The following is a 26,719-nucleotide window of genomic DNA, read 5'->3' as shown; positions in this document are numbered from 1 at the left end:
TTTTATCCCAAAATATTTTATTTTTCATTAAACAAGGTACATAATATTGTAAAATACTTTTAAATGTCAAAGATACACCCTTACCAGTCTTAAAAGGCACAAACAAGTTAAAAAATGAAGCAGACTTAATTTGGACAGCTGGAGGCTGGACACGCATGCCTTAACAAAATGGACATTTTCTAAAGCAACAGGGCACAATTATGCTTATAAAGTAAAATAATTTAACTTCCTCTCGGCCCAAAAAATTATATATACGTTTGGACAACAAATAGTTGGGACATGAAAAGCAGCAAGTCAGGAACTGCTCATGTTGCTGACTGAACGCGTACAATAGATCTAATTTTCCAATATTAAGGGAGATAAGCCAGATTAAGATATGTTATAAGTGGCATGGGAAATATTGATGCCAGGAAAGAGATTGTTGAAGATTATTGCATTAAGGAATTATAAAGTACCACCAGAAAAGCACAATTCCTACATTGCATTTAACAAGTCAATAACCTCAGCTGCATTATCAACTTCAGCAGCTCCTTCTTCACTACTGACCTCTCCTGGTTGATAAGTGAATTCCACAGCTGTGGCTCTGGGTACCAGCCCAGCAGCCTTTAGCTTTTCTTTATGTCGTTTCTTTTTCAATTTTCGTCTCTTGTTTTTAGTTAGTGTTTCTGCTTCGGACTTTGCAGAATCTAGATGCGGTGTCTGCATGATTCCTGTTTTCAACCCTTCTATTTGCTGAAGCACAGGTGGTGCATTTTTATTGATGTGGTCAAACAATGAGTCATTGATCTTTCTTCTCCGCCGACGCTTCCTTGGAAATTTTTGTGAAGATTCTTCTTCTGTAATTGAAGTAGTATTAGTTATGATAGACAACTTCCCATGTCTATGACCAGATTATTAAACATGATGTGCACTGTTGCATTTTGTCCACAATATGAATAATTGTCTATTACAGGTCGAATTACCTTAATGCGTAAATCCGAACAAATCCAAAAACCACATTTTCTATTGGACTACATCGATCTTTATCACAGGAAGTCTCTGACCTGAACGGACACGACTCAATCTGACACAAACCTCACTGACTGCACCCAACCTTTAGTGTGGGAAGTCTAGTTGTTTGTCTGTACTTTACCCCGCAAATCCTCTCCTACAAGCAGGTTTGCGGATGGCGCTAAAGGTAGGAAATTACTGAATATTCTGTATTTATTATTCAGTGTTACATCTTGCTTTTCTAGCCATTTTATTTACTTTAGACTGCAGCTACCCTAGGTTTTGACCATTGTAATGCAAGGAGGCTAGGCCTACGTGCAGTATCGGAAACACATAAATGATCTGAAATCCGAATGCAATCGGTCCCAAGGTTTTGGATGGAGGATACTCCACCTGTACCGATTACTAAACTTTATGTACATGATTCCATTTTGCGCTATATTTAAACTTACTGGCTTGCTTCCTAAGTTGCTGCATTGGTGTGGTGGAATGCCAAAGAGTTATTTGCTTTGCACACCTGTCGATCACAGCATTCCAAGTGGTCAGATTGACCCTTGACCGTACCCATCTCAGCTCAGAAAGCTTCTCTGCACAACTTCCATCCAGAGTTTTTCTCTTGTGCTCCAGGGACCCAAAGTGAACACTGCTGTTAAGTCATGGTCTTATGAAAAGTATTAGATTTCAAGTTAGACTGATCTCTGTCAATCGTTATCTAATTACACTCCAGGTATTGTGAACCTCAGGACCTTTTCCTGGAAACCACCAAGATCTGAAATCCAGTACAGACTTGGTCCGAGGTTGCCATTGAGGCACTCTACCTGCAAAACCATCCGTTGTCTGTGGGCACATGGAACATCAACAGTTTAGAACAGTGATGGGAAACCTAGGATATTAATTGGCCCCACGTGGCCCTCCATCTCAGTGGACCACAAGTTTGAAATCAGGTTTGTTCACGAACCATGACCCCATGAATAAGATCACGTACATTTATAAAATACATGCCAAATATTTTGTAACGGAATAGAACTATTAAATTCAAATGGTAAAAACAAAATAAATATTCACTTTTGAATACAGAGGGAACTCACTGCTCTCAGTCGATGTTGCATGCAATCAGCATGCATCCCGCTGCACTTGCCCTTTGCTAAATGATCCTCTTGCATGCAAAAACATTATACTGACAACCAATTTAAGATCGTCAGTGGGGCTTGCATTTGCATGTACTGAAAGCTACATATATTAATTCACAGCGCCCTATTTTTTTCCAGACAGAAAGAACATTTTCACACATTGTGCCTGTTTCAGCGAAACAAAGTAAATGATGGCTATTTGCCGGTTCATTCCTCGGCAACGTCTCGACTGGTCAATCTGCCTGGTGTAAATTTTGAAACAATGATTGGCTTTTAATTGTCAGTCAACATCAACTGGTTCATTCTCCATGGCAACACCTCGACCAGAGTCCACCTGCCAACCAATCAGTACTCTCTTGCCATATAGTATAAAGATGTTTCCCTTAACCTTGGCATTCTTACAATTGTCCTGATGTAACCTTGTCCTGATGTAACCGTGGTATTCTTACAGTTGTCCTGATGTAACCTTGGTATGCCTACAATTGTCTTGATGAGTCCAAGGCAGAAACCTGCAGAATGCTGATGGGGGATGAGTGCAAGAAGTGTTTAGTGGTGGCATCAGCCTGGAGCTGGCAGAGGACGATTCTTTGACTGCGGAGGGTAGTTGGGTGCAAAATTAGGGTAAGAGAGACACTGTCATGGTTCTCTGAGGGAAGGGGCAGGGTCGGACATGGTCGAGTGCCTTGTTAATGTGGAGCCGGGGGGACCCTTACAGTGGACCCAACTGGAGCTCCTCACGGACCGCATGGTTCGGTTGGAGCAGCAGTTGGATTCACTTAGGAGCATGCAGGTGGTGGAAAGCGTCATAGACAGCAGTTATATAAATGTGGTCACACCCAAGGTGCAGGCAGAGAAATGGGTGACCACCAGAAGGGGCAGGCAGTCAGTGCAGGAATCCCCTGTGATTGTCCCCCTCTCGAACAGGTATACCCCTTTGGATACTGTTGGGGGGGTAGTCTATCAGGGGAAAACAGCAGCAGCCAGAGATGTGGCACCACGGCTGGCTCTGATGTTCAGTATGGAGGGTCAAAGCGCAGAAGAGCAATAGTGAAAGGCGACTCTATAGTCAGGGGCACAGATAGGCACTTCTGTGGACGTGAAAGAGACTCCAGGATGGTATGTTGCCTCCCTGGTGCCAGGGTCCAGGATGTCTCCCAACTGGTGTAAGGAATCCTGAAGGGGAAGGGCAAACAGGCAGAGGTCGTTGTACATATTGGTACTAACTACATAGGCAGGAAGGGACATGAGGGGTTCAGGGAGCTAGGCAGAAAGTTAAAAGTTAGGGCCTCTAGGTTTGTAATCTCGGGATTACTCCCTGTGCCACGTGCCAGTGAGGCTAGGAATAGGAAGATAGAGCAGCTAAACATGTGGCTAAACAGCTGGTGTAGGAGGGAGGGTTTCCGTTATCTGGACCACTGGGAGCTCTTGCGGGGCAGGTGTGACCTGTATAAGAAGGACGGGTTGCATTTAAACTGGAGAGGCATAAATATCCTGGCCGCGAGGTTTGCTAGTGTCACACGGGAGTGTTTAAACCAGTATGGCAGGGGGGGTGGGTACCGGAGCAATAGGTCAGAAGGTGAAAGCATTGAAGGAGAACTAGGGAATAGGGCCAGTATGGCTCTGAGGAAGTGCAGACAGGGAGATGTTGCTGAAAACAGTGGGTCTGGTGGCCTGAAGTGCATATGTTTTAATGCAAGAAGTATTATGGATAAGGCAGATGAACTTAAGAGCTTGGATTAGTACTTGGAACTATGATGTTGTTGCCATTACAGAGACCTGGTTGAGGGAAGGGCAGGATTGGCAGCTAAACGTTCCAGGATTTAGATGTTTCAGGTGGGATAGAGGGGGATGTAAAAGGGGTGGCGGAGAACTGGTTAGGGAGAATATCACAGCTATACTACGGGAGGACACCTCAGAGGGCAGCGAGGCTATCTGGGTGGAGATCAGGAATAAGAAGGGTGCAGTCACAATGTTGGGGGTTTACTACAGGCCTCCAAACAGCCAGCGGGAGATAGAGGAGCAGATAGGTAGACAGATTTTGGAAACGAGTAAAAGCAACAGGGTTGTTGTGATGGGAGACTTCAAATTCCCCAATATTGACTGGGATTCACTTAGTGCTAGGGGCCTGGACGGGGCAGAGTTTGTAAAGAGCATCCAGGAGGGCTTCTTAAAACAATATGTAGACAGTCCAACTAGGGAAGGGGCTGTACTGGACCTGGTATTGGGGAATGAGCCCGGACAGGTGGTAGAAGTTTCAGTAGGGGAGTATTTTGGGAACAGTGACCACAATTCAGTAAGTTTTAAAGTGCTGGTGGACAAGGATAAGAGTGGTCCTAGGGTGAATGTGCTAAATTGGGGGAAGGCTAATTATAACAATTTTAGGCGGGGATGTTTGAGGGTAAATCAACATCTGACATGTGGGAGGCTTTCAAATGTCAGTTGAAAGAAATTCAGGACCGGCATGTTCCTGTGCGGAAGAATAACAACATTTCGGGAACCTTGGATAACGAGATATTGTAGGCCTCGTCAAAAAGAAAAAGGAGGCATTTGTCAGGGCTAGAAGGCTGGGAACAGATGAAGCCTGTGTGGAAATAAGGAAAGTAGGAAGGAACTGAAGCAAGGAGTCAGGAGGACGAGAAGAGGTCACGAAAAGTCATTGGCAAATAGGGTTAAGGAAAATCCCAAGGCTTTTTACACATACATAAAAAGCAAGAGGATAGCCAGGGAAAGGGTTGGCCCACTGAAGGATAGGCAAGGGAATCTATGTGTGGAGCCAGAGGAAATGGGCGAGGTACAAAATGAATATTTTGCATCAGTATTTACCAAAGAGAAGGAATTGGTGGATGTTGAGTCTGGAGAAGGGTGTCTCGATAGCCTGGGTCACATTGAGATCCAAAAAGACTAGGTGTTGGGCGTCTTGAAAAATATTAAGGTAGATAAGTCCCTAGGGCCTGATGGGATCTACCCCAGAATACTGAAGGAGGTTAGAGAGGAAATTGCTGAGGCCTTGACAGAAGTCTTTGGATTCTCAGTGTCTTCAGGTGATGTCCCGGAGGACTGGAGAATATCCAATGTTGTTCCTTTATTTAAGAAGGGTAGCAAGGATAATCCAGGGAACTACAGGCCGGTGAGCCTTACGTCAGTGGTAGGGAAATTACTGGAGAGAATTCTTCGAGACAGGATCTACTCCCATTTGGAAGCAAAGGGAGGTATGAGTGAGAGGCAGCATGGTCTTGTGAAGGGGAGGTCGTACCTCACTAACTTGATAAGAGTTTTTCGAAGAGGTCACAAAGATGATTGATGCAGGTAGGGCAGTGGATGTTGGCTATATGGACTTCAGCAAGGCCTTTGACAAGGTCCCTCATGGTAGACTGGTACAAAAGGTGAAGTCACACGGGATCAGGGGTGAGCTGGCAAGGTGGATACAGAGCTGGCTAGGTCATAGAAGGCAGAGAGTAGAAATGGAAGGGTGCTTTTTTAATTGGAGATCTGTGAGTAGTGGTGTTCCACAGGGATCAGTGCTGGGACCTTTGCTGTTCGTAGTATATTTAAATGATTTGGAGAAAAATGTAATTGGTCTGATTATAAGTTTGCAGACGACACAAAGGTTCACGACACAAAGGTTGGTGGAATTGCAGATAGCGATGAGGACTGTCAGAGGATACAGCAGGATTTAGATCGTTTGGAGACTTGGGCGGAGAGATGGCAGGTGGAGTTTAATCTGGAGAAATGTGAGGTAATGCATTTTGGAAGGTCTCATGCAGGTAGGGAATATACAGTGAATGGTAGAACCCTCAAGAGTATTGAAAGTCAGAGAGATCTATGTGTACAGGTCCACAGATCACTGAAAGGGGCAACACAGGTGGAGAAGGTAGTCAAGAAGGCATACGGCATGCTTGCCTTCATTGGCCGGGGCATTGAGTATAAGAATTGGCAAGTCATGTTGCAGCTGTATAGAACCTTAGTTAGGCCACACTTGGAGTATAGTGTTCAATTCTGGTCGCCACACTACCAGAAGGATGTGGAGGCTTTAGAGAGGGTGCAGAAGAGATTTACAAGGATGTTGCCTGGTATGGAGGGCATTAGCTATGAGGAGAGGTTGAATAAACTCGGTTTGTTCTCACTGGAACGACGGAGTTGAGGGGCGACCTGATAGAGGTCTACAAAATTATGAGGGGCATAGACAGAGTGGATAGTCAGAGGCTTTTCCCCAGGGTAGAGGGGTCAATTACTAGGGGGCATAGGTTTAAGGTGCGAGGGGCAAGTTTTAGAGGAGATGTACGAGGCAAGTTTAAACAAAATTTTTAATTTTTTTTTTTAAACAGAGGGTAGTGGGTGCCTCGAACTTGCTGCCGGAGGTGGTAGTGGAAGCAGGGGCGATAGTAACATTTAAGGGGCATCTTGACAAATACATGAATAGGATGGGAATAGAGGGATATGGACCCAGGAAGTGTAGATGATTTTAGTTTAGACGTGCAGCATGGTCGGCACGGGCTTGGAGGGCCGAAGGGCCTGTTCCTGTGTTGTACTTTTCTTTGTTCTTTGTTCATTGCCCCCCAACCCTTCATCCTCTTCCCACAGCACCTTCCCATGTAATGCCAGAAAGTGCGACACATGCCACTTTACTTCCTTCCTCCTCACTGTTCAAGGGCCCAAACACTCCTTTCAGATGATGCATTTCACTTGCACTTCCTTCAACTTGGTCAACTGTATTCACTGCTCCTAATGCAGTCTCCTCCTCATATTGGGTTGGCTAAATGCAAATTAGGTGACTGCTTTGCGGATCATTGCTCTGTTCGCAGAATGACCCAAACCTTTCCTTCGTTTACCATTTCAACTCAGCATCTTGCTCTCATGCCCATCCCAGTCCTGCTGCAGTGATACCCAATGCAAAATGGAATAACAAACACCTCATATTCCGATTCGACATGTTACAGCCTTCTGAACTTAACATTAAGTTCAACAGCTTTTGGGTTTCATCCGGGTGCTCCGGTTTCCTCCCACAAGCCCCGAAAGTTGTGCTCGTCGGTAATCTGGGCATTCTGAATTTTCCCTCGGTGTACCCGAACAGGCGACACGAGGGGCTTTTCACAGTAACTTCATTGCAGTGTTAATGTAAGCCTACTTGTGACAATAAAGATTATCCTCCATCTTGACCCCCCTCCTTTTTTCTTTTTTGGTTCCCTTGGCTTGCCCCAACACAACCCTAACCCTCACCCACATGGCCACTTGTCTCTTGCCGTTCAATTTTGCTCCCACTGAGCACTGACCTTTGTTCTCCTGTTAAAACATTCTGCCATCTTACGTTTTGTGGTAAATTGACCACAAAAAGGTAGTCAGATGCATTTAAGTTAATCTTCTTTAATATATATAAATAATCCAAAACAATAGCAGTTGGTGAAATATCAAAAGTAACAGAATAGAATTAAAACTAATGGAAGTTAAATACGAATACACACAGGTAACTCTTTTTGCCACTATTCGCATTCTTCAATCCTTAATAGCACCCATCAACACACCCGTTTGTCTTATGTCCATGGCACCTTTGTGAATCTCTCCTGTGCTCTGACCTATTCCTATTCTTCTATTCCAACCCACCTCTTCCACCAAACTCCCCAGCTATATAATTCATTACATTTCTACCCTTCTTCAGTTCTGGAGAAGAGTCATATGGACTCAAAAACGTTAACTCTTTCTCTCTCCATACAAGCTGCAAGACCTGCTGAGTTTATCGAGCATTTTCTGCTTTTATTTCTCAACTTTCATTATTGGTTCTATGTATATAATCTGAAACCACAAGGCTCATAATATGTCATACATCACCACCATATCAACTGATTGACCCATGTTCAATGTTTCAATGAGGGCAGAAGTGTACCCCAGGGTATTCATTACATACACATCAGAATGTGGCCATAACCTAGCTCAGTTGTTATAAAGGGGGAGCGACATCTGCCAAATGCAAAAAGAGAAGTCTATGACAAACAGAGCATATTACTAACATGTTAGACCAAGGATCTTTCACTCAAGCACATCCACTTGAGAATGGTGGTGGTGGACTATTCAGCAACCAAGAGAAGGTAGTGGCATCCATAAACATTTCTACTCTCATTGATAGTCTCTGAGCCCAAGTTAAAACTTTGAAATATCTTTGGGCAAAGGTGTTGTGCAGAAGACCTTGCTCAGTTCTTCCTGAGGTATTGTAAGAATATAGACTTGTAATTAGTGCAATTTGTGTCAAAGGGTAAGAAAAAGTACACAGTGAGGGAGTTGGAGATACCTCCCTGTGAAGGGATTATCCATATAAAGAGGTTTATGAGGTTATTTTGAGGGATTTGGAATGGATAGAGCTTAAAGTCTCTTAAACTATTTTCTAAAACTACTGGTCTGTAGAAATACACTGCTTTAGATTGTTACGCCGACTTCTGGCAGGTGCGGTATGACAAGTGGCCTTATTACAAAACCTAATAATTATTGCTCAGGAGAGGGGAAAAGAACAGAGTGCGACTTAGAGTTATCACAAATTTTTATCTCTCTCTGGGTAGGTACATGTACTCAAATATTTCCTTACACTTTTTTCAGCATTATGCGTTGCTGGATGAGTTTAATATTAAAGGGGTTAGTTTATAGCTTGATTATTTTGGATTTATTTCTTTTCTGTTAGAATTAGGGAAAAGTAATTTAAAATCCACGTTTTATTTAGAGAGAACGCTTATTATCCTCAGTGCCCTGTAATATGTCATCAGCCATAAAAACAGAAGACAAGCACAGAAAAAGCCTGTTTTAAGATTAGGAAACAGGTAGAGGACGCCTGAACACAGAACTTGAAATGGCTTTGATTGGATGGAATTCAGTGTATTTCTGGGTATATCCTAGTGGATTGGATCACTCTCAGGGTACAAAGGTCAGGAAAAACACCAGATGGATGTAGAAACATATGTCAGCAAAAGGAGTGAATTCATATCTTCTACAAAAGGAAAAAAAATGATTAATTTAATTCTTATATGAACTTTATAAACGGTGTTCAAATACTGCAACGTATTACATTTCACTTAGGTTACAAAAAACCACAACCGATACCAATATGAAGTCAGTTTACTACTGAAAACAATCCATACAGACGTACAAAATCCAATGTTACAGATGCCAATGTATAGACAATTTGGATTATTCTAGTTAATATTGGAAAGTGACTGTGAACACAATATATAGCAAAAGCCATTGGTCCTGACAACAACCCAGCATTCAGGTCTACACCACAGCTAAGCACTACCTTTAACACATGTATCCATCATTGTGGAATATCAGCTATGCATATCCGAACCATGAAATAAAAAGGGTGAATCAACCCTGGTTGTCTGCCATCCTATCACCCTCATCCCCATCAGTAAAGGAATCACCTAGCGTACGATCAAGTTCAGGTTCTGCTAGAATCATACCTAATTAAAAAAAAGGAAGTGTTGTCTTCAGGATCACAGCAATATACACTGCTGCAGAAATTCAAAGATCCTTGCCTTGTCATCTTTAGCAGCTTTATCAATTGTGCCCCTCCACAAATTCAGGAATAGGACCATTTGCTAACTTCTTGTAAAATGAAACATCCCATGCTAGAATATACATAGAAATATACATAAAAAATAGTAGCAGGAGGAGGCCATTCAGCCCTTCGAGCCTGCTCCATCATTCATTATGATCATGGCTGATCATCGAAGTTCAATACCCTGATGCCGCCTTCTCTCTAAATCCCTCCAGCTCCAAGAGCTAGATCTAATTCCTTTGTGAAATTACACACTGTTTTGGCCTCAACAACTTTTTGTGGGAGTGAATTATACAGATTCATCACTCTGGATGAAAAAATTTCTCCTCACCTCAGTCCTAAAAGACCTTATCCAAAAACTATGACCTCCTAGTTCCGGATGCTATCACCATCAGGAACATTCTTTCTGAATCTACCAGGTCTAATCTTGTTAGAATTTTATAAGATTCTATGAGATCTCCTCTCACTCTTCTAAACTCCAATAAATATAATCGCAACCGACTTAGTCTCTCTTCATACGACAGTCCCGCCACCCCAGGAATCAGCCTAGTAAACCTTTGCTGCACTCCCCCCATAACAGAAACATCCTTCCTCAGATAAGGACACCAAAACTGCACACAATACTCCAGGTATGGCCTCACCAATGCCCTATACAATTGCAGTAAAACATCCCTATTCCTCTACTCAAATCGTCTCACCATGAAGGCCAACATAATATTTACCTTCTTTATTTTCTGCTGTACCTGCGCGCTTACTTTCAGCGACTAATGCACAAGGACACCAAGTTCTCAGAGTATCCACCTCTCAATTTACACCCATTCATCGGCAGCAATTTGGCCTGACCAGAATGTCTGACAAAGCTCCCATCTGCAACAACCATAGGTTCACACCAGCGCTGACTGACGCCACGTTCAAAAAGTGGGGACAGGATGGAAGGACACTGACAGTTAGGGACCTATATACGGAAGGCAGGATCGCAACACTGGACGAACTGATGGAGAAATTCCAGCTAGCCAGGGGGAACGGGCTAAGGTACCTGCAACTCAAAAAGCTACGAAAGGAGACAAGGACGTACCCACAACCTTCACAACAGACATTATTGGAAGAGTTACTGGACGCAAACATCCTAGATAAAGGGAACTATAGTGACGTGTATGAGCGACTGGTAGAAAGGGCCGACACCTTACTGGATGCAACAAGAAAGAAATGAGACCTGGGGATTGAAATAGGGTGCGGACTCTGGAGCAAAGCACTGCATAGGGTCAACTCCACCTCTACATGCGCAAGGCTCAACCTGACGCAACTAAAAGTGGTACATAGAGCCCACTTAACAAGAACCCGAATGAGTAGGTTCATCCCCGAGGTGGAGAATGGATGTGAACGGTGCCAAGGAGGCCCGGCCAACCCCGCCCCTGGTCTTGCCCGAGACTTGCAGGATCCTGGTCAGCCTTCTTTGAGGCAATGTCCAAAGTGGTGGGGATGAGGGTGGAACCATGCCCGAAAGTGGCAGTCTTTGGGGTATCAGACCAGCCAGATCTATTCCAAGGGAGGAAGGCGGATGCCCTTGCCTTTGCCCCCCTGATCGCCCGCCGTAGAATCTTGTTCGGTTGGCAGCACCACCCAAGCTGCAGACTGGCTGTCCAACCTCTCAGAATCTCTACAAATGGAGAAAATAAAATTTGCCATCCCAGGGTCAGACAACGGCTTCTACAGGACATGGGAGCCATTAACCCAACTGTTCCGGGACTTGTTTGTGGCCAACGAACAAGCAGAAGAATAGCCAGGTAGCCAAGAATCAGGAGAAAGTAGCCAAGGCGTGAGAGGGAGGGATAGACCGGAGGGACAGCTAAACCCAAGAGAAAAGAAAGGCGAACCACAGGAGAAGGGGAGGGAAAAGACTAAAGAGACAGGGAACAATAGAGGGGAACCAGAGAGGGGGGGGAATAATAGCCGGAAGGAGAGCAGGGGAAACGATAACAAACTTGGCAAACACAGGAACAGAGAACAAGGAAAATACAGGCAAAAGACGGGACGTACGGCCGAAGCGTGGGTTAACGCGAGACGACAACGGCAGCGGAAATCGTCCAGGAGAAGCAAGTAATAACACCAACACCAGATCCATTCTCATTTTGCCCTCTCTGTATTGGACATAATCAATGTAACTGTTTCTCCGGCACCCAAATGTATATGTACCTCCCCAATTTCTCCTCCCCAAAAACAGGTGCTTACTTATGTGTTAAAAATACTGTACAGAGTTGCGGTTGTTGAGTTAGTGCACAATATCGTACCAGTTTTTTTCTTCTTTAGTTTTCTTCTCTTCTATGTGCATAAATTTTATTCTGTGTACATAAGTGTAAACATACTTTGTTCAAAAACCCAATAAAAACCATTTCTCAAAAAAATAAAGAAGATTTTTATTCACTAATTTTTTTTTTTTACACCCATTCAAATCATAATCCGCCTTCCTATTTTTGCTACCGAAGCGGATAACCTCATATTTATCCACATTATACTTCATCTGCCATGCATGTGCCCACTCACTCAACCTGTCCAAATCTCACTGAAGCATCTCTGCATCCTCCTCACAGTTCACCCTCCCACTCAACTTTGTATCATCTGCAGAATTTGAGATAATACATTTAGTTCCCTCGTCCAAATGAGTCATACATAATGTGAACAATTGGGGTCCTAAAAGTGCAGTACCCCACTAATCACTGCCTGCCAATCAGAAAAAGGCCCATTTATTCCAACTTTTTGCTTTCTGTTTGCTAACCAGCTTTCTATCCATCTCAGGACACTACCCACAATCCCATGTGCTTTAACTTTACATATTGTTGCCAATCCCACCAGTCGCCAATAATGTTGCTCTTTTTAAATGGGTGGAATACTTTCTCACCAGAGTTGTCAATAATGTTGCCAATTTAACTAGATACGGCAGTTATTAATGATAATATTGCTTTTCAGAGTCGCCAGGTATCAAATGATACCACCACACGGCTTTACCGGATATCGATCAAAGACCAAACAACCAGTTAATCAGTTCAAGTTCAAAGATAGTTTATTTACACATAAGGATTACTTCAACATGCAACATAAAACACTACAAGTTAAACTACACATAACAACTACAATAACCTATACTTAACTTCAGGGCAACCGGCTCTTTGCAGATGAACAAGGCCTTTGTTCGGATCTTGCGTGGCTGGGTAGAAGTGGCTGTTTCTGCTGGGCTCATCTATCTGGTAGCGATTGTTGGTCTTGAACTTGTCTGTCTGGTCTTTATGCTGCACTTGGGTTGCCATAGACCGGATCCAAGAGAGACCGAACACATGGCTGTGTCTCTTTTTATCCCTCTGGGATTTTGCACTCTTTGGGGCGATCCTCAGCTTTGGACCCAATAATTTGACAAACTTCGATCACTGCCTACAATTTTGGCCAACAAAGGGATGGGGTGCCTTGATGGCTGGGCGTGTCCTGAGCGGTCATTGACCTTGGCTGTTTGGGCTTTCTTAGCAAAGGGAGTGGTGCCGGCTAGTCTGCATCTGTATCGGTTACCTGAGTACAGTCCTTTTGTTCTGGAGAAATGGGCCATTAGAATGCAAACGAGCAGGGGTTTCGATTTCGTCTAGCTATCTGGGCTGCAAATACACACACAAGCTAAACTACACCTAACAACTACAATAACCTATACTTAACTTCAGGGCAACCGGCTCTTTGCAGATGAACAAGGCCTTTGTTCGGATCTTGCGTGGCTGGGTAGAAGTGGCTGTTTCTGCTGGGCTCATCTATCTGGTAGCGATTGTTGGTCTTGAACTTGTCTGTCTGGTCTTTATGCTGCACTTGGGTTGCCATAGACCGGATCCAAGAGAGACCGAATCTCTGTGTCTGAATCCTGGGTTGGCCATAATTTCCATGGTCCTTTGCAGATGGCCATCTCAGATGGCTACAATATGAATCTGCTTGTCGAAAGCCTTCTGAAAGTCTAAATAAACCACATCCGCCGGTTCTCCCTGGCCAACTCTACTACTACTACTAATAATAATCTTTGTCAGAAGTAGGCTTACATTTACACTGCAACAAAGTTATTGTGAAAAGCCCCTAGTCGCCACATTTCGGGGCCGGTTCGGATACACAGAGGGAGAATTCAGAATATCCAATTCACCTAACAGCACGTCTTTCAGGCCTTGTGGGAGGAAACTGGAGCACCTGGAGGAAACCCACGCAGACACGGGGAGAACATGCAGACTCCACACAGACAGTCACCCAAGCCGGGAATCGAACCTAGGACCCTGGAGCTGTGAAGCAACAGTGCTACCCACTATGCTACCGTGCCGCCTAGTTACATCTTCAAAAAATTCTAGTAGACCTGTTAAGCATGATTTCCCTTTTATAAACCTATGCTGACTTTGTCCGATTATACTACTGGTTTCCAAATGGTGCTATAAAATCCTTAATGATGGAGTCTAGCAACTTCCCTACTACCGACATGAAGCTCACTGGTCCATAGGTCCTGCTTTTCTCTTTATCTCCCATTTTGAATAGCTGGGTTTTATTAGCTGCCCTCCAATCTGTAGGAACTGCCTTCCAATCTGTAGGAACAAGTCCAGAGTCCAAAGAATTTTAGAAAATGACCACCAATGAAATGAAATGAAAATCGCTTATTGTCACAAGTAGGCTTCAAATGAATCTATTATTTCTAGGGCTACTTCCTTAAGTACTCTGGAGGATGAAGATCATCAGGCCCTGGATATTTATCTGCCTTCAACCCCATTAATTTCTCCAAAACTATTTCTCTAGTAATACTAATTTCCTCCAGCTCCTCACTAAAATTTGTGTACTCAGAACTTCAGGTACATTATTCATGTTTTTTTTTTTGTGAAGACAGAAGCAAAGCATGAATTTAGTTCCTCAGAGATTCATTTGTTCCCTGTTGTGAATTCCCCAGTTTCTGGCTGTAAGGGGCCTACATTTGTTTTTAATCAATTTTTTTCTCTTGATATAACCATAGAAACATTTAGTCATAGGACCTTGATAACATCTAGGTTAAGACTAACAAATGATGGGAATATTTGTACCATGTAAGCAGCAAGTAATGCCTATCTGAACAGAGAAAACTTAACCTCTTCATCATGCACCCCTTCCCCAGCTTTCTGTTTGATCACCAAAATTCACATTAAAATGGATGATAATGTTAATTGGACCAGGAAGATTAATAGTGTGTCTGCAGGAGCAGACAAAGGCAATGCATATTTCGATAAACAACTCGCCCTCTGATCCCTCCAACAACTGTAGGTTCAAGTCAGGAATGTAATGGAGTGCTCACAATTTGCCTAGAACCAGACAACATGCAATACGGAGAGGTTTGTTTAATATTAATAGATACCATCTCAATTACTCGTATACTGTGGCTCCAGGTCACCTCTACTTGAGGCTGAATGACAATATCAACACACCATTACCATCCTGGGGTCAACATTCAGCAGAAACTCAACTAGATCAGTCACACAAATGCCATGATTACCGAAGTAGGTCAAATGCTGAACATTCTGCAGTTAAGTGGCCCACCTCTTGACTTACAAAGGTACAAATCTGATGCGTGATGGAATACTCTTCACATGGCGTGGTGGGTGCAGCTGCAAAAAGAGTCGAGAAGCTCAACACTATCTAGAACAAAGCAGTCAACTTGATATCACGGAAGGCAGTTGACAGGATATTAAAAATCTTGATTACTGAGGCCAGAAGGAAGAGCCATGATGAATATCTTGATAATTCAGATCTTAAGTAGAAATATAAGAAATAGGAAAGGTAGCCTGCTCAGCCATTTAATAAGATCATGGTTGATCTATGATCTCAACTTCCCTTTCATGGCCGATCCCCATAATCCTCAATTCCCTTAGTTCAAAAATTAATTGACCTCAGCATTGAATATACTCATCAACCGAGTATTCACAGCCCTTGAGAATACTGAAAAGTGACATCAAATAACTTTAGATTCAAGATACTCAAAGGGATAAATTAAATTCAAAATTGATACGCCATGATGGCTGGACATGTGAGACAGCTTCACTTTTGTGAAGAACAAACTAAAGAAAATTATAAATATTTCTTTACCCAGGTACTCAACAGCTGGCACAGGTTGCCCAGAAGAGCCCTTGACGACAGGATGTTGACTCACTTATGAAATTACATGCAATATGACTGTCTGGTATATATGGAGAAGACCAAAAAGGGCAATGTTTGTTCATGATATAAATATGTGTTATGAGTGAACTGCTAACATTTGACATCACTATTCCCCTTTGATTTAAAAAAAATGATTTGAAGAGGAATAAACCGACGGTGTTACCTTCTGGTTCCTCACCACTTGAATCTTGAGGTTCATGCTGTTCATTTGATCTAGTTGAGCACACTTCATTCCCAGAAGGTGGCAGGCTCACTGTGTAGACTTTCCTGCATACAGGAATAATTTGTGCATCACCTACAAAAAGATTTGTGACAATACTTAGTGGGTTATTTCTTTACGTTTAGTATTTTAAATTACTTATTTAAAAAATAATTGTTTAAGCTTACAGTAGTTGCAATTAATATTTATATTCAAAAGAAGTACGGTAATTTTTTTGTATGTGCTAAAAGAGGACAATACATATTGGCACAAAGCAAAATACAGCATATGCTGGAAATCCAAAATAAAAACAGAAGACACCGGAAATACTCAGAAGTTCAAGCATTGAGGGAGTGAGAAACAGAGTTAATACTTCAAGAACTGGGAACGTTTCTTCCCGGAGGTGGAAGACAGATGTGAGCGGTGCCAAGGAGGCCCAGCCAACCACGCCCACACGTTCTTGTCCTGCCCCAGACTTGTGGAGTACTGGACAGCCTTCTTCGAGGCAATGTCCAAGGTGGTGGGGGTGAGGGTGGAGCCATGCCCAAAATGGGGCATACTTCGGGGTTTCAGACCAGTCAGATCTATTCCTGGGGAGGAGGGCGGACGCCCTTGCCTTTGCCTCCCTGATCGCCCGACGTAGAACCCTGTTCGGCTGGCGGTCAGCAGCACCACCCAAAGCTGCAGACTGGCTGTCCAACCTCTCGGAATCTCTCCAAATGCAGAGAAACGTTAACAAACTTAACGTCCACAGGAACAGAGAAAACGGGGAAGACGGGAGGGCCGCAGACGCGGAAGTGCGCAGAAGCAGAACGAGACGACAACGGCAGTCAACTCCGTCTGGGAGAAACAAGGGACGACAACACCACGAACAGATGCCTACTTATGTGTGTAAATAATTTTGCCAAGTGTATAGAGCTGCTGCTGTTGAGCGGGGGGCATAATACCGTCCGATGGCTCCTCAGGGAAAATTAAAGCGTCAGCAGCAGCAGCGACCCGTAGGGGAGTGGGGGTGAGTGCTCCGTTGGGGTGTGGGAAGACTGAGGCGAGTGGGGTCTCGTCTAGTCAATTGTCATTGTATATTCTCTTTTTGCACTATGTTAATGTTCACTCTATTATTACTATTTATTATGAAAAACTTTGCAAAACTTTAATTAAAAAAATATTTTAAAAAAGAACTGGGAACGTTAGGAATGTAATGAGTTTTAAGCAAATTAAAAGGGGTGGGCGAGGGTAGAAGTTGGCAAAGAGCAAAAAGGGAAAGCATGTGCCCAGGTCGAAGATGGGAGAAACTCTCTTTGGCCATGCACCAATTCCTTTGTCATTTAAGCTCTCGTACGGTTATGACCAATTTTCTCTCGTATTTTTTCTCAGCCTATTTATTCTTTTTCACGGCTTAATAGCATTCTTGTCAATTTCTATGTTGCCAAGTGTTAACTGTTCTTTTCTTTTACTTTTCAATTTTGATCTAGTGCCTTGATTTTCCATGGCACTCAGCCTTTAAAATACTCAATTTCCCTTTCATTGAATGTATTTGATTTCTATCCTTTCAATTGATCCTCAATTGCAAATATTGATACAGACGATGGCTCGACTTAATTTTATCTTGTATTTAATCTGGGCACAGATCCATCTCCTATCATGCTTTTCTCAGCATTATATATTTTTTTCCAATAAATAACCTTGTATTTTTCTGTTGTAACACTGAACTATGATTGCCATTCCCCAAATATTTCACTCATTTTAAATTATATACCTGCAGCACTTCATTACACAGAACCAGAATTGCACTGCAAGGAGACTGGTTCCGGCTACGTTCAGGTGTATTGGCCACAATGCCCAAAAGTCTGAGGGATTCCGTCCTCCCACTTTGCTTCTATCTGCGCATTTATCCTTCTAATCTGGCTGATCCTGCAATGGACAGCATGGGATATCAATATCTTCATAGCTGACATCCTGCTACTTAACCAATCACCTAATTTCTGCAATTATTTCATCATGATTTTGATCCTAATCTTCCCTACAGTTGGTTCTTGATGTTCCTCACTGAACCCATAGAAACCCTACAGTGCAGAAGGAGGGCATTCTACCCACTGAGTCTGCACCGACCCGCCGAAAGAGTACCCTAGCTAGGCCTCCTCACCCATCCTGTCCACGTAACCCCACCTAACCTGCCCATCTTTGGACACTAAGGAATAATTTAGCATGGCCAATCCAGCTAACCTGCACATCTTTGGACTGTGAGAGCAAACTGGAGGAAACCCACACAGACACGAGGAGAATGTGCAAACTCTACAGTCACCCAAGACCAGAATCAAACCTGGGTCCATGGCGCTGTGAGACAGCAATGGTAACCACTGTGCTGCCCTCCCTCTCCAAAATATTACGCATCCACTCAGCCCTGTCTACACCCAGATGCTTGGAAAGCAACAGGCAGGGCTCACACTTAATTGTTAGAGAAGTGGCAGCCGTCGATTTTACGCACTATTCAGTCTTCAATTATCAGTATGTTCCTGTATTTCTCCAGGTTAAGTAACTAGGTTTTAAATAGAACCGTGTCTTCTTGTAGATACTCAGAAATTGTTTTTGTAAAAAGTATTTAGTACTTACATGAAAAGATGACACGCTCAGGAATCCCTTGCACGTCCCTCACTTTCCCCTTTTCAACAGATTACTGGCAGTCTGGTCCTAACTAATCCTTGGAACACGTGTTCCAGAAACTATTCCCTCTTTCCGAACAGAACTTTTAAGGCTGAGCAAATGAAGCTCGACACATTTTCTCCCAATATGGTTAATGCAGCTGCTAAAATCATCAAAAAAAATCCTAAATCCAGTTAAATTTGTACAGTACAGATGACTACTGTGATGCCATTCTAACACTTCAACTTTTATGGAATACTATATCGAATAGATCTAAAAAAATAACTTGAGTATAAAAGTCTAAACACTGGGTCTACCAATTTACATAGAGTTCTTGTCTTGACAATGCTAAGTTGGCGTGCAACTATTTCTTGAAAAGTTAAACAGCAGGATGAAAAAATAATCAATAGTTCCATCAAGATAGATGCAATACACTTAGTGAAATCTGTAGTTGAATTATAGGACTGCTGGGCCACGACAGGACAGCTCACATGCGAGGGAATGTGATGTGTCAGCAGTGCTGTCAAGTCAACCTCAGTTGAAAAATGGTAAATTACATTCATGATACAATGTACAAAAGGATCTACTATGGTTCATTTGTTGTGGTGAAATATTTTACATAAGTCACCTATTGAGTCACCAGTGATGTTGCTTCTTTCCTCCTCCTTCTGTTCTTGTTTTGAGGTTGAAATTTTTGTTGGAGCTTCCTGTATCCTTACTTCAGGAGGTGGTGAAGAATATAGTTTCTTTAACACCTTTTGTTCAAATACTGTAGGGGAAAAGAAGAGTTACACTGATTATGTATACAGCAAGACGGGCAAATTTATTCAGATGAGAAACTATTATTTTAACAGTTTGCAAACCGGCAATCTACAAGTCAATCCAATTGAAGACTTCTACAGCCTTTTCTGCACAGCAAAGCATTAGACTATTTAACAGTTGGGTGTCAGACCCAAGCAAAAATAGTTGCTAGCCAACTGGAATTGTTTCAAAAAAGGCTCATTAAGAAATCGCTCCAGCGCAATGTCAAGTCAAGTTTTACAAGCTGCTGAAGGATCTATGGAATTGCCGTAGAACATTTGAGTTTAAGTGTTTTGAGTGTACAGGTACTCCTACGTTTGAATACATTTGAAATATATTAGTTTAATGCTTGCCATTATTCAAGACAGTTAGATTTTCAATCTTAGATCACAAGTATAGCTATTTCCTTCATTGAATTTGAAATTCCCATGAAAGAAGCACTTTAGGGCTTGAAGCCGTTAGAATACAAGTGTGTTTTGATCATATTTGGACAACACAGCAAGTTTTAAAAAATGAGCAGCATATCGCTAATATCTAATTTAGGTCAAGCACAATTAAAACACTTTTTCCTTCAACTGTATGAATATGCAGTGTTGAAAACAAGATGCCTGGAGTACACGCTTGAATATGTTTCACCAGTACATCATTATCTTAGAGAGGTTTAATGGCAGCAGTGAGAATAAATCTAAAACCATCCCTCTTCTACATTAATCTACAGATCCCACAAAACTAAGGCAGCAGCAGGTTTGTTTTTGGAGAAACTAACCAATAGTCCCAAATCATCCATTATGGTTAATGCAATATTGATGAATGTCTAAAAAAATTAAATCACCCCAGAAGAGATTGAATGCTGTAGGATTAGAGCACTAAATCCTGTATCTCACTCAATGGTTGTGATAGAAAATAAATCAGTAGTTAAACAATGGAGATATGGTTATCACCATTGTGATGGACTTGATCTATTTGAAGCTCAGGAAGTTAATACTGTCATGACAGGGAGTTATTAGGAATTTGGGTCCAGAACTGGGGTCCAATATGTAGCCGGCAAATTAGGGGTTCAACAAACTGAAGGAAAAGACTACCAGAAGCAGAGTCAGAGGGACACACCCACAGCCTGAGTAACCATGTCCTATTCAGACTTAACCTTGTCAGTGGGAATACACAGGATGTGTTCAGGCAGGATAATCCACTCAAGATCCATTGTCATTCGGGATAATCTTGTTTGACCAGCCATCAGCATATCAAGAGTCTGATTACCTATTGTCCGTCAAAGGATGGTTAATTGCATATAAATAGCATAGCTCTGTTCTTTTGTATAAACAGGAGTGGGCAATCAGCCAAGATAACGAGAATAGATTCAACTCTGACCATCTCAGGTGAGAACCTTTGTTTGAAGAGCTGGGTGGAGCTTAGAGACACACAGACAGGAAATGCTGTTTTGAACATTTACAGAGAATGCTGGGAAAACCGAGCAGAGAAGTCATGAAAGTTGCCACTGAGGCAAGCTTTGAAAAAAGATTCTGAACAAGTGTTCCTCACAGAAAAATGCTTCGTAAATGCAAGCATTGCCTTTTGCTTGAGTAAGTGGAACAAGAGCTGCTGGGAACTCATGTGAATGGTAGCACAGTGGTTAGCACAGTTGCTTCACAGCTCCAAGGTTCCGGGTTCGATTTGGGTGACTCTGTGCGGAGTCTGCACGTTCTCCCCATGTTTGCGTGAGTTTCCTCCGGTTGCCTTTCCACCACGAGGGGTGCCCTTTCCAAGGGCTGGTGCAGACTCGATTGGCCGAATAGCCTCCTTCTGCACTGTAAATTCTATGATTCTGTGGTTAAGGTTAAGAAACTGCATTTAATCTGTTAGCGGAAGTAAAAGTTAAAAAATTATTTTCTTTTCCTTTGTTGTAATAAAGTTTGTTTATAAAATAACCAAGCCTTATTTCTTATATTAATCCCAGAAGGAATTGATCCTTCTGTACTATCTTAAAACCATTATGTGCCTGGTTCAGTATCTTAGCCAATGTTAGGAGTTGACCAGGTATCAGGAACAATACTATATTTTGTGTTAAATAGTTAATTGAAGCAAGGATTGTTAATGAAGAAATAGACTATGTGGCCTGCAGGAGTCGCAAGCTAAACAACTTTTCTTATAGTGAAAGAAAAACTGTCCTTCGGTTAACAGTAATCATAGCAAGAATGTAAAAATTATAAGTGAAGTTAAGTTCAAGGATCTTAAAAATGGAAGTAAATGAGAAAATTAAGGAAAAGAAAGTATGACTGCTTTACTACATGGAAGTAGACTGCATCAGTGTTATTTGAAATGCCAGAGTTTATCCACACTTTATTTCAGAAGCACATAAGCTCACTTATTGCCAGCCGTCTGCAATCAAGTTTATACTTGGAAATATTGAATATGCTTCCTTATTATTTTTGGAGACTACTCAATTAATAAAGATTAAACATAGCTTAGCCTCATCAACTTGTCTCCACATAAATATTTTACACTGGATTTAATTCATACTTTATCCCTATTATATAAAATGTTTTATGCTCATTTGATTTATATTTCATGAACCACAGTTACAGCACAGGCCATTCTCTTCATTGCATCTATTTCGCTCTTTGTTAGAGTGATCCCAAATTTAATTCTATTGCCCCACTCTCACTCTTTATTGTCATATGTGCCATGCGTAGAAATTGTGCACTGTGGACTGGAATATACTATCAAGAGAAAGATAGTCCAAAGTAGTACATGGTAATCTAAATTAAAAAGGTGCAGGAAAGCAATCGATGAAAGATTAGCAAAGTGTAAGCAGCCATTATTTTAATGAAAATCATATGACTTTGTGGCAGATATACTCAATTATTAATTTGGTACCAAGGCCCAAAGATTACCATCGGGTATTAGCCACAACAACTTGTATTTATATAAAACCTTGAACAAGCCCGTCCCAGAGTTCCTCCAAAGAACATTAACAAACAAAATTTACACCAAGCCATCTGAAACAACATTATGGAAAATGACAGAAGCTTAGTAATAGGTTTTAAGGAGCATCTAAAGGGAGGAAAGTGGGGTAGAGAGGAAATTCCAGAGTGTAGGGTCCAGGAGCTGGTGGCATGGCCACCAATGACGAGGAATTAAAATCAGAAGTCCGTAAGGGGCCAGCATTAGATGGGTAAAGATATTGCGAAAGGTTGTTGGGCTAGAAGAGATTACAGGGACGGGGATTGGTAATGGCACACTGGGATTTTAAAACAAGCATAAGGATTTGGGAAAAAAGGTGTCCGATTAAAGCTCTTGTCCTGCCATTCCAGCCATGAATTGTAGTGAATACTTAAAGTAGTAAGCGGAGGTGGCGGCTCCACAATCAGCCCCCAGGAGAGTCAAGCACACCAGTGGAAAAGACAAGGCTGAAACATTCACAACCGTAGTTCTTCAGGCAGAAGTATCGAGAAGATGATCAATCTGTCTCTTCCCGAGGACTCACCAGACATGCAACAAGAGCTGGAGAACATTCAAGTGTAGGCGGATAAATATCACAAAACTTCTGTAACACGCATGTGCTGAAGAATGACCATCTTCCATTAAAGATCATATGAAATAGGAAAAGGAGTATGCCGTTCGGCCATTCAATAGGATCATGGCTGATCAGACATTCCTCACATCCACTTTCCTGCCCTTTCCCCGTAACCCTTGATTCCCTCACTGATCAAGAATCTATCTCAGCCTTAAATATACACAAGGACTCTTCCCCCACAGCTCTCTGTGGTAGGGAATTCCAAAGATGCACAAATAAATTTCTCCTCATTTCAATCTTAAAGTGGCACCCTTTGTTCGAGATGGTGCCCTCTAGTCCTAAACTCTCCCACGAGGGGAAACATCCTCTCCACATTTACCCTGTCAAGCTGCTTAAAAATCCTATATGTTTCATGAAAGCATCTCTAATTCTTCTAAATTCCACTGAGTAGAGTCCCAACCTGTTTAATGTTTGCTCATGAGACAACCCTTCCATACCAGGGATCATTCTAGTGAACCTTCTCTGAGCCGCCTGCAATGAAATAATATATTTCCTTAAATAAGGGGGCTAAAATGTTCACAGTATTCCAGATGTAGTCTCACTAGTACCTTGTACAGGTGCAGAAAGACTTTCCTCCACTTAGACTCCAAACCCCTTGGAGGGCTAACATTCCATTAGGCTTTCTGATTACCTGCTGCACCTTTGCGCTAATGTTCTGTGTTTCAAGCACAAGTACCCCGCAAATCCTTTGTGTTTCAACTCTCTGCAAATTTTCTCCATTTAAATAATACTGTTCTTTTGTTCTCCCTTCCAAAATGAATAACTTCACATTTTCTTACATTATACTGCATTTGCCAACTTTTTGCCCACTTCTCAATATCTCTTTGCAAACTGTTTGTATCCATCTCACAACTTACCTTTCCACCTATTTATGTGTTATCTGCAAATTTGGCTCCAGGACTCGCTTCCTTTCTCCAGGTCACTAATATGCATAATAAACATTTGCGGTCCCAGCAATGATCATGTGGAACCCCACTGGTTACAGGTCACCAACCTGTAAACAGGGCAGCACAGTGGTTAGCACAGCTGCTTCACAGCATCAGGATCCCAGGTTTGATTCCCGGCTGGGCCACTGTCTGTGCAGAGTTTGCACATCCTCCCAGTGTCTGTGTGGGTTTCCTCCGGGTGCTCTGGTTTCTTCCCACAGTCCAAAGACGTGCAGGTCAGGTGGATTGGCCATGCTAAATTGCCCTTAGTCTCCAGAAAAGGTTAGGTGGGGTTACTGGGTTACAGAGATAGGGTGGAGGTGTGGGCTTAAGAAGGGTGCTCTTTCCATGGGCCAGTGCAGACTCGATGGCTAAACGGCCTCCTTCTGCACTGGAAATTCTATGATCTATGAACCTGAAAAAGAACCTCTTATCCTCACTCGCCGTTTCCTATTTTCTATTCATACCAACATACTAGCTCCAACACCATAGGTTTTTATCTTATGACTTAACCTTTTGTGAGGTTATTGAACACCTGCTGGATCCAGATACACACATCTACTGGTTCCCCTCTATCCACTCTGGTCAAGACTTCTTTGAAAAACTCTAACAAATTAATCAGACATGATTTCTCTTTCATGAAGCCATGCTGACCCAGCTTAATTTAATTCCGATATTCCAAACATGCTGCTTTTACTTTCTTAATAATTGATTCCAACATTTTTTCTGAACAACAGATGTCAGGCTGATAGGCCTGACCACCCACATAATACACATCCTGCGGTAGTCACTGACCAGAAGCTTAACTGAACTAGCCTAATAAATGCTCACAAAGTGTCATCTTGCATCTTTGACTTTGTTGATATACATTTTTCTAGAACCTACCGCTTCATTCACCTGAGGAAGGGGCAGTGCTCCAAAAGCTAGTGTTTGAAACAAACCTGTTGACTTTAACCTGGGTGTTCTTACTAGCCTAATAAACATCGTGCCTACCAGGGCAAATCAGAGAGTGGGATTTTGCAGTGAAATACTCACCCCGACTTCCCAAAGCTTACAAGGCTCAAGTCAGAGAGCTTGATGCAACATAGAGAGGGAGAGAACACAACAGGAGTGCTGATAAACCCTGACATTGAGACTGTTTGCTCTCTCCACCGACGCTGTTAGGCCTGCTAAACACTTAAACCATTTTCTGTGTTTGATTCCAGATCTCCGCGGAATGTGCACCCAATGAGTATCTCCTCCTGGAGGCGGATGGTAGCCGCACCGCAATCCCGGGCCCAAAGCCTCGGCCCACCGAGCCTGTCTTGCCGCGCCCCCACAACCGCTTCCCCTCTCCCTCACCTCGCTGCCTGTCCACCATCACATCCTCATTCAAAGCCGGCGCGAGCGCCGCTGCAATTTTAACCGACCTCCCCCCGGGCCGCGAGACCACACGTCAATCACCAGCCGGGAAGGCGGGACCCCAGCGGAATCGGGAACTCCCATCGGCCGCTCGGCGGCCCCGCCCCTCACCGCCGAACAACGAACTACGCACGCGCACCCCCGTCTCCCCCTCCTCGCGCGCGACGGCCTCCCTCCAGCGCGCCTGCGCCAGCCGGCCGTCTGAATGTCCGTGCGGCGCACGCGCGGCAGCTGGAGCGTTGCCGGGGAGAAGAGGAGGAAAATAATAATAATAACAACAACAACAACCACCAGAAAGGAAGAGTCTGTGTCAAAGCCGCAAATAAGTAAGGCAAACAACCGGCTGCGGGTCTGAGCGGATTGTGCTCCTAGTGTCATGCCATCGCCTGCTGAAAGGGGGATAATACCATGTCAGCGCTGAAGAAGGTAAATGTTTATGGGGTCGGTGTGGTTACAGAGCTGCTGCTCACTCACTCCTTATCCACCCGGCGCCGAGAGCACAGCCGTTCCCTGTGCGCCTGGGTTTACAAACTGTCCCAAGTTGACCACTCCACTCACTCTGTCGGCTCCAGGTGAGTTGCTGTTCGCCCAGGTGTTCCCGCTGGCCGAGGGCGGAGCGAGGCGGCAATGGTCAACCTCCGGGGCGGGCCCAGAAAGGTGTGTGTGTGTGCGCGCGCGCCTGCATGCTGCCCCCGGGGGCTGCAAGGTAGGAGGGGGGAGATGGTATGTGTACTGTAAAGGGGAAGGGGTTAATTTGCAATTCGAGGGGAACAATCTGTGCAGGGAGTAGGGTGCAGCGAAAGAAGCGCGTTGGAGTGGGGCGGATCAGGGGAGGTGCAGTTTGGAGGGAGGGTCAGAGCACGTTGCGGGACTGGCAGCAGGGAGAACACCAAATAGACTGAGTGAGTGATCCTGAACCCATCCGGCTAAAGCAGAACTCAGGGACACATGCTGTCTACTTTGGTCAAATGTAAAGTATGCTGCGACTTGCACCGAGGGTCGATTTCATTCGCCTTGGAAGTTTAGCGTGGTTTGGCAGCGTGCGCTCAGTTACAGACGAAGATAGTGATGCTCGCTCACATCAGTGTTTTCGCAGAAGTAGTGTTCTTCTAAAAGGGAACCGACCAGCTAAGGGAATAATATTTTAAAAATGATGTGGGTATTTTAACATCAGCGTGACTCAAAACTCAATGCAATGGATTCAAGGGCAGAAAGAGCCTTACAGCAGAGGGCAGCCTTGTCTGATCAATGATTCGCGTAGGGGCCATTTCCCACTCGTATTACGAACCAATAATATTAGCATGTGTTCGACCAAAGGACAGTGGAGCGCAGGAGCGA

At 43.3% G+C, this 26,719-nt stretch overlaps 1 protein-coding gene and 1 long non-coding RNA gene across 3 annotated transcripts in view; one reads left to right on the top strand and one right to left on the bottom strand.

The window, feature by feature from the left end:
- Nucleotides 1–25,478, bottom strand: erich1 (glutamate rich 1). The gene is made up of 4 exons (XM_072498637.1): nt 25,322–25,478; nt 19,308–19,448; nt 16,004–16,135; nt 1–836 (listed from the first exon to the last, which is right to left on the bottom strand). The coding sequence occupies exons 1-4, from the start codon at nt 25,338–25,340 to the stop codon at nt 475–477; spliced, it is 654 nt and encodes a 217-aa protein (XP_072354738.1). The 5' UTR covers nt 25,341–25,478; the 3' UTR covers nt 1–474.
- The window catches only part of LOC140410494 (uncharacterized), a 32,532-nt gene continuing 25,277 nt past the window's right edge, over nt 19,465–26,719 (top strand). Inside the window, exons 1-2 of one of the 2 annotated variants that reach the window (XR_011940665.1) lie at nt 19,465–19,785; nt 25,186–25,807. This is a non-coding gene — a long non-coding RNA (uncharacterized lncRNA). The remainder of the gene's footprint in view (nt 19,786–25,185; nt 25,808–26,719) is intronic. The other variant, XR_011940666.1, reaches the window with a different exon arrangement.

This window comes from Scyliorhinus torazame, chromosome 4 (genome assembly GCF_047496885.1).
Source record: "Scyliorhinus torazame isolate Kashiwa2021f chromosome 4, sScyTor2.1, whole genome shotgun sequence".
Lineage (NCBI taxonomy): Eukaryota > Metazoa > Chordata > Chondrichthyes > Carcharhiniformes > Scyliorhinidae > Scyliorhinus > Scyliorhinus torazame.
This window is presented reverse-complemented; position numbering and strand designations above follow the sequence as displayed.

Bases quoted from the DNA above. Each gene is read 5' to 3' on its own strand.
- erich1 (XM_072498637.1), bottom strand. The intron at 16,136-19,307 runs GTGACTTATGTA...ATCTTTTTGTAG, and splicing joins CATCACTGGTGACTCAATAG to GTGATGCACAAATTATTCCT. The intron at 837-16,003 runs GTAACACCGTCG...CTTCAATTACAG, and splicing joins AAGTGGTGAGGAACCAGAAG to AAGAAGAATCTTCACAAAAA.